Source organism: Pleurodeles waltl, chromosome 9 (genome assembly GCF_031143425.1).
Source record: "Pleurodeles waltl isolate 20211129_DDA chromosome 9, aPleWal1.hap1.20221129, whole genome shotgun sequence".
In the NCBI taxonomy this organism is placed as follows: Eukaryota; Metazoa; Chordata; class Amphibia; order Caudata; family Salamandridae; genus Pleurodeles; species Pleurodeles waltl.
In genome coordinates, this window is record NC_090448.1 from 2,911,007 (window position 1) to 2,919,262 (window position 8,256).

At 58.0% G+C, this 8,256-nt stretch overlaps 1 protein-coding gene across 1 annotated transcript in view; it reads right to left on the reverse strand.

Annotated features, from left to right (window-relative positions):
* Window positions 1–7,766, reverse strand: part of LOC138258684 (zinc finger protein 1 homolog) — a 165,952-nt gene extending 158,186 nt beyond the window's left edge. Inside the window, exon 1 of the mRNA XM_069205985.1 lies at window positions 7,596–7,766. Within this exon, the coding sequence (XP_069062086.1) occupies window positions 7,596–7,766 (171 nt within the window). The remainder of the gene's footprint in view (window positions 1–7,595) is intronic.
* Window positions 7,767–8,256: the final 490 nt, after the last annotated feature.

The window sequence follows — 8,256 nt, forward strand, 5'->3', positions numbered from 1 at the left end:
CTCTTTTGCACTGGGCTGGCGGGCGGCCTTTTGGCGGTCGCCCGCCAGCCCAGTGCAAAAGCCAGAATCACCGCAGCGGTCTAATGCCCGCGGAGCGGTGTTCTGGAGGGGGGAACTCTGGTGGGCGGCCTCCGCCGCCCGTCAGGGTTAGAATCACCCCCTATATCTTATTTTGATATAGTATATACAGAACCCGCTTCCTACAGTGATGCACTGTGGTCAGTGTGGAGATGCACTGTGGTCAGTGTAGGGATGTTCCGGGGTCAGTGTGGGGATGCCCTGGGGTCAGTGTGGTGTTGAACTGAGGTCAGTGTGGTGTTGAACTGAGGTCAGTGTGGTGATGCCTGGGGGTCAGTGCGGTGATGCCCTGGGGTCAGGGTAGTGTCAGACTGAGGTCAGTGTGGTGATGCCCTGGGGTCACTGTGTTGATGCACTGGTCAGTGTGGCCATGCGCTGGGGTCAGTGAGGTAGTGATGCCCCGGGGTCAGTGTGGTGATGCCCTGGGTTCAGTGTGGTGATGCCTATGGGTCAGTGTGATGATGCTCCGGGGTCGGTGTGGCCATGTGCTGGTGTCACTGTGGTGGTAATGCTCTAGTGTTAGTGTAGTGATGCCCCGGGGTCAGCGTGGTGATGCTCGGAGGCAGTGTGGTGATGCACGGTGGTCAGTGTGCTGATGCTTTGGGGTCAGTGTTGTGATACATTGGGGTCAGTCTGATGATGCACTGGGGTCAGTGTTGATATGCTCTGAAATCAGTGTGGTGATGCACTGGGGTCAGTGTGGTGCACCCCGGGGTCAGTGAGGTGATACCCTGGGGTCAGTGTGGTGTTGAACTGGAATCAGTGTGGTGATGCCCCAGTGTTAGTGTGGAGATGCACTGGTCAGTGTGGTGATGCCCTTGGGTCAGTGTGATGTTGGACTTAGGTCAGTGTGCTGATACACTGGTCAGTGTGGTAAAGCCCCAGGGTCAGTGTGGTGATACACTGATCAGTGTGTTGATGCCCAGGGGTCAGTGAGGTGATGACCTAGGATCAGTGTGGAGTTGGACTGATGTCAGTGTGGTGATGCCCAAGGGTCAGTGTGGTGATGCCCAAGGGTCAGTGTGGTGATGCTCTGGGGTCAGTGTGGTGTTGGACTGGGGCCAGTGTGGTGACATTCTGGGGTCAGTTGGTGATACGATGGGGTCAGTGTGGCGATGCACTTGGGTCAGTGTAGTGACGCTTTGGGGCCAGTGTGGCTATGCCCTGGGGCCAGTGTGGCGATGCTCGGGGGGAAATGTGGAGATGCCCCCAAATCACAGTGGTGATGTCCTGGGGTCAGTGTGGAGATGCACTGATCAGTGTGCTTATGTCCTGGGGTCAGTGAGGTAATGCCCTGGGGTCAGTGTGGTGTTGGACTAGGGTAAGTGTGTTGATGCACTGGTCAGTGTGGTGGTGCACTGGAGGTCAGTGTGGTGGTGCACTGGAGGTCAGTGTGGTGACGCCTCAGGGTCAGTGTGGTGACACCCTGGGGTCAGTGTGGTGATGCACTGGGGTCAGTATGGTGATGCTCTGCGGCAAGTATGGCTATGCCCTGGGGTCAGTGTGGAGATACACCGGGGTAAGTGTGGCGATGCTTCGAGTCAGTGTGGCTATGCTCTGGGGTCAGTGTGATAATGACCTGGCGTAAGTGGGGTGATGCCCCTGGGTCAGCATGGTGATGCGCTAGGGTCAGTGTGGCCATGCACTGGGGTCAGTGTGGTGGTGATGCTCTGGGATCAGTGTGGTGATGTCCCGGGGCCAGTGTGCTGATGCACTGGTCAGTGTGGCCATGCGCTGAGGTCAGTGTGGTGATGCCCCTAGGTCAGTGTGGTGATGCACTGAGGTCAGTGTGGTGATGCACTGGGATCAGTGTGGTTGATGCTCCGGGGTCAGTGTTGTGATATGATGGGGTCAGTTTGGTGATGTCCTGGGGTCAGTGAGATGCTGCCCTGGGGTCAGTATGGTGATGTCCTGGGGTCAGTGTGGTGATGCCCCGGGGTCAGTGTGGTGATGCACTGTGATCAGTGTGGTGATGCTCCGGGATCAGTATTGTGATATGATGGGGTCAGTATGGTGATATCCTGGGGTCAGTGGGATGATGCCCTAGGGTCAGTGTGGTGTTGAACTGGGATCAGTGTGGTGATGCCCCAGGGTCAGCGTGGAGATGCACTAGTCAGTGTGGTGATGCCTTGGGGTCAGTGTGGTGTTGGACTGGCAGCAGTGTGGTTATGCCCCGGGCTTAGTGGGGAGATGCCCAAGGGTCAGTGTGGGGATGCCCTGCAGTCATTGTGGTGATGTTCTGGGGTCAGTGTGGTGACATTCTGGGGTCAGTTGGTAATGCTCTGGGGTCAGTGTGGCGATGCACTTGGGTCAGTGTGGTGACGCTTTGGGGCCAGTGTGGCTATGCCCTGGGGCCAGTGTGGCGATGCTCGGGGTAAATGTGGAGATGCCTCCAAGTCACAGAGGTGATGTCCTGGGGTCAGTGTGGAGATGCACTGATCAGTGTCCTTATGCCCTGGGGTCAGTGTGGTGTTGGACTAGGGTAAGTGTGTTGATGCACTGGTCAGTGTGGTGATGCTCTGGGGTCAGTGCGGTGATGCACTAGGGTCAGTGTGGTGGTGCACTGGAGGTCAGTGTGGTGGTGCACTGGAGGTCAGTGTGGTGACGCCTCAGGGTCAGTGTGGTGACACCCTGGGGTCAGTGTGGTGATGCCCCGGTGTCGGTGTGGTGGTGCTCCGGGGTAAGTGTGGCGATGCTTCGGGGTCAGTGTGGCCATGCTCTGGGGTCAGTGTGATAATGACCTGGCGTAAGTGGGATGATGCCCCTGGGTCAGCATGGTGATGCCCTGGGGTCAGTGTGGCCATGCACTGGGGTCAGTGTGGTGGTGATGCTCTGGGATAAGTGTGGTGATGTGCCGGGGCCAGTGTGCTGATGCACTGGTCAGTGTGGCCATGCGCTGAGGTCAGTGTGGTGATGCACTGTGATCAGTGTGGTGATGCTCCGGGGTCAGTGTTATGATATGATGAGGTCAGTATGGTGATGTCCTGGGGTCAGTGAGATGATGCCCTGGGGTCAGTATGGTGATGTCCTGGGGTCAGTGTGGTGATGTCCCGGGGTCAGTGTGGTGATGCCCCGGGGTCACTGTGGTGATGCACTGAGGTCAGTGTGGTGATGCACTGTGATCAGTGTGGTGATGCTCCGGGGTCAGTGTTGTGATATGATGGGGTCATTATGGTGATGTCCTGGGGTCAGTGTGGTGTTGAACTGGGATCAATGTGGTGATGCCCCAGGGTCAGCGTGGAGATGCACTAGTCAGTGTGGTGATGTCTTGGGGTCAGTGTGGTGTTGGACTGGCATCAGTGTGGTTAATGGTGATCCCCAGGGTCAGCGTGGAGATGCACTAGTCAGAGTGGTGATGTCTTGGGGTCAGTGTGGTGTTGGACTGGCATCAGTGTGGTTATGCCCCGGGCTTAGTGGGGAGATGCCCTGGAGTCAGTGTGGTGTTGGACTGAGGTCAGTGTAGTGATTACCCAGGGTCAGCGTGGTGATACTCTGGTGTCAGTGTGGTGATGCTCTGGGGTCAGTGTGGTGATGCCACAGGGTCAGTGTGGTGATGCCACGAGGTCAGCTGGTGATGCCACGGGGTCAGCTGGTGATGCTCTGAGGTCAGTGTGGTGACGCACTAGGGTCAGTGTGGTGACGCTCTGGGGTCAGTGTGACGAGGCCCCGGGATCAGTGCGACGATGCTTTGGGGTTTGTGTAGCCATGCGCTGGAGTCAGCAGGGTAATGCCCCGGGGTAAGTATGGTGATGCCCGGGGTCAGTATGGTGATGCCCAGGGTCAGTATGGTGATGCCCAGGGGTCTGTGTGGTGATATTCTGTGGTCAGTGAGGTGATTCCCTAGGATCAGTGTGGAGTTGGACTGATGTCAGTGTGGTGATGCCCCAGGGTCAGTGTGGTGATGCCCTGCAGTCATTGTGGTGATCCTCTGGGGTCAGTGTGGTCCGGGGTCAGTTGGTGGTGGTCTGGGGTCAGTGTGGTGACACTCTGGGGATAGTGTGGAGATGCACTGTTCAGTGTGGTTATGCCCTGGGGTTAATGAGGTGATGCCCTGGGGTCAGTGTGGTGTTGGACTGGGGTCAGTGTGTTGATGCACTGGTCAGTGTAGTGATGCTCCGGGATCAGTGTGGTGATGCCCCGGGGTCAGTGTGGTGACGCTCTGGGGCCAGTATGGCTATGCCCCTGGGTCAGTGTGGCGATGCTCTGGGGTAAGTGTGGCAATGCTTCGGGGTCAGTGTACCCATGCTCTGGGGTCAGTGTGATAATGACCTGGCGTAAGTGGTGTGATGCCCCTGGGTCAGCGTGGTTATGCCCTGGGGTCAGTGTGGTGATGTACCGGGGGCAGAGTGGTGATGCCCCAGGGTCAGTGTGGTGATACACTGGTCGGAGTGTTGATGCCCTGGGGTCAGTGAGGTGATGCCCTTGGATCAATGTGGAGCTGAACTGATGTTAATGTGGTGATGCCCTGGGGTCAGTGTGGGGATGCCTCTGAGTCATTGTGGTGATGCTCTGGGTTCAGTACGGTGATGCCCTAGAATCAGTGTGGAGTTGAACTGAGGTCAGAGTGGTGATGCCCCAGGGGCAGTGTGGTGATGCCCTGGGGTCAGTGTGGTGATATTCTGGGGTCAGTGTGGTGATGCCCTGGGGTCAGTGTGGTGATGCCCTGGGGTCAGTGTGGCGTTGGACTGGGGTAAGTGTGGTGATATTCTGGGGGTCAGTGTAGTGATGCCCTGAGGTCAGTTTGGTGTTGGCCTGGAGTCGGAGTTGTGATGCCCTTGTCAGTGTGGTGATGCCCTTGGGTCAGTGTGGTGATGCTCTGGGGTCATTGTGGCGATGCACTTGGGTCAGTGTGGTGAAGCACTAGGTGTCAGTGTGGTGATGTCCTGGGGTCAGAATGGTGATGCTCCAGGGTCAGTGTGGTGATGCTCTGGGGTCAGTGTGATAATGCTCTGGTGTCAGTGTGGTGATGCCCCTGAGTCAGAGTGGTGATGCCCTGGGTCCGTGTGGTGATGCCCAGGGGTCAGTGTGGAGATGCACTGGTCAGTGTAGTGATGCCCTGGGGTCGGTGTGTTGATGCTCAGTGTGTTGATGCCCTGGGCTCAGTGAGGAGATGCCCTAGGATCAGTGTGGAGTTGGACTGATGTCAGTATGGTGATGCACTGGGGTCAGTGTTGATATGCTTTGAAATCAGTGTGGTGATGCACCAGGGTCAGTGTGGTGCACCCCGGGGTCAGTGAGGTGATACCCTGGGGTCAGTGTGGTGTTGAATTGGGATCAGTGTGGTGATGCCCCAGGGTCAGTGTGGAGATGCACAAGTCAGTGTGGTGATGTCTTGGGGTCAGTGTGGTGTTGTACTGGCATCAGTGTGGGTATGCCCTGGGCTTACTGTGGAGATGCACTGGTCAGTGTGGTGATGTCTGGGGTCAGTGTGATGTTGGACTGAGGTCAGTGTGCTGATACACTGGTCAGTGTGGTGAAGCCCCAGGGTCAGTGTGGTGATGCCCAGGGGTCAGTGAGGTGATGCCCTAGGATCAGTGTGGAGTTGGACTGATGTCAGTGTGGTGATGCTCTGGGGTCAGTGTGGTGTTGTACTGTGGTCAGTGTGGTGACAGTCTAGGGTCAGTTGGTGATGCTATGGGGTCAGTGTGGTGATGCACTGGGGTCAGTGTGGTGACGCTCTGGGGCCAGTGTGGCGATGGTCTGTGGTAAGTGTGGCAATGCCCCCAAGTCACAGTGGTGATGTCCTGGGGTCAGTGTGGTGATGCCCCGGTGTCAGTTGGTGATGCTCTGGGGTCCGTGTGGTTATGCCCTGGGGTCAGTGTGGTGATGCCCTGAGGTCAGTGTGGTGATGCCCCCGGGGTCAGTGTGGTGATGCCCCCGGGGTCAGTGTGGTGATGCCCCTGAGTCAGAGTGGTGATGCCCTGGGGTCAGTGTGGTGATGCCCCGATCAGTGTGGTGCTGGACTGGGGTCAGTGTGGTGATGCCCAGGGGTCAATGTGGTGATGCCCCGGTGTCAGTTGATGATGCTCTGGGGTCAGTGTGGTTATGCCCTGGGGTCAGTGTGGTGATGCCCTGAGGTCAGTGTGGTGATGCCCCCGGGGTCAGTGTGGTGATGCCCCCGAGTCAGAGTGGTGATGCCCTGGGGTCAGTGTGGTGATGCCCCGATCAGTGTGGTGCTGGACTGGGGTCAGTGTGGTGATGCCCAGGGGTCAATGTGGTGATGCACCAGGGTCAGTGTGGTGATGCCCCGGTGTCAGTTGGTGATGCTCTGGGGTCAGTGTGGTTATGCCCTGGGGTCAGTGTGGTGATGCCCTGAGGTCAGTGTGGTGATGCCCTGAGGTCAGTGTGGTGATGCCCCCGGGGTCAGTGTGGTGATGCCCCGATCAGTGTGGTGCTGGACTGGGGTCAGTGTGGTGATGCCCAGGGGTCAATGTGGTGATGCACCAGGGTCAGTGTGGTGATGCCCCCGGGGTCAGTGTGGTGATGCCCCCGAGTCAGAGTGGTGATGCCCTGGGGTCAGTGTGGTGATGCCCCGATCAGTGTGGTGCTGGACTGGGGTCAGTGTGGTGATGCCCAGGGGTCAATGTGGTGATGCACCAGGGTCAGTGTGGTGATGCCCCGGTGTCAGTTGGTGATGCTCTGGGGTCAGTGTGGTTATGCCCTGGGGTCAGTGTGGTGATGCCCTGAGGTCAGTGTGGTGATGCCCCCTGGGTCAGTGTGGTGATGCCCCGATCAGTGTGGTGCTGGACTGGGGTCAGTGTGGTGATGCCCAGGGGTCAATGTGGTGATGCACCAGGGTCAGTGTGGTGATGCCCCGGTGTCAGTTGGTGATGCTCTGGGGTCAGTGTGGTTATGCCCTGGGGTCAGTGTGGTGATGCCCTGAGGTCAGTGTGGTGATGCCCCCTGGGTCAGTGTGGTGATGCCCCGATCAGTGTGGTGCTGGACTGGGGTCAGTGTGGTGATGCCCAGGGGTCAATGTGGTGATGCACCAGGGTCAGTGTGGTGATGCTCCGGGGTCAGTGTGGTGATGCCCCCGGGGTCAGTGTGGTGATGCCCCCGAGTCAGAGTGGTGATGCCCTGGGGTCAGTGTGGTGATGCCCAGGGTCAATGTGGTGATGCACCAGGGTCAGTGTGGTGATGCCCTGGGGTCAGTGTGGTGATGCCCCCGAGTCAGTGTGGTGATGCTCTGGGGTCAGTGTGGTGATGCCCTGGGGTCAGTGTAGTGATGCCCTGGGGTCAGTGTGGTGATGCCCAGGGGTCAGTGTGGTGATGCTCCGGGGTCAGTGTGGTGATGCTCCGGGGTCAGTGTGGTGATGCTCTGGGGTCAGTGTGGTGATGCTCTGGGGTCAGTGTGGTGATGCACTGCGGTCGGTGTGGTGATGCACCAGCCAACAGCCTCGATCCTCGAGACTGCAGCTTGCTCTCCAGCTGAGTAGCGCCCCCTGGAGGTGGGAGTGATGGGGGTTATTAAAGGGGCTCTCAATGATTCCAGGACCACTGGGCCAAGCACTGCTTACCTGGGCTGAACCTGTGCAGGACATTCCTCTGCTGATCCGTGGCGCCTGGCCCTTCAGAGAGCGCCAAGAAGAGGTCTGGTTAGGATGCAGCGCTTCGGATGAGCCAGGGCAGTGGTGGCAGGTTCTCCTGCTAGACTCAGCAGCAGCAGTGAGGCTCTGGGTAACGCGCATGCTCGGACTGTGAGACACTGATCACAACACAGACCCGGGCAGTCGAATACCGAGCTACAGAGCCACTCACAGGCGAGACAGGGATCACATGACAGACCCGGGCAGTAGAATACCGAGCTACGAGCGAACTCAGAGTGAGACACTGATCGCAACACAGACCCTGGCAGTAGAATACCGAGCTACAGAGCGCACTCAGAGTGAGACACTGATCACAACACAGACCCTGGCAGTAGAATACCGAGCTACAGAGCGCACTCAGAGGTGAGACACTGATCGCAACACAGACCCGGGCAGTAGAATACCGAGCTACAGAGCGCACTCAGAGTGAGACACTGATCACAACACAGACCCTGGCAGTAGAATACCGAGCTACAGAGCGCACTCAGAGTGAGAGACTGATCACAACACAGACCCGGGCAGTAGAATACCGAGCTACAGAGCGCACTCAGAGTGAGAGACTGATCACAACACAGACCCGGGCAGTAGAATA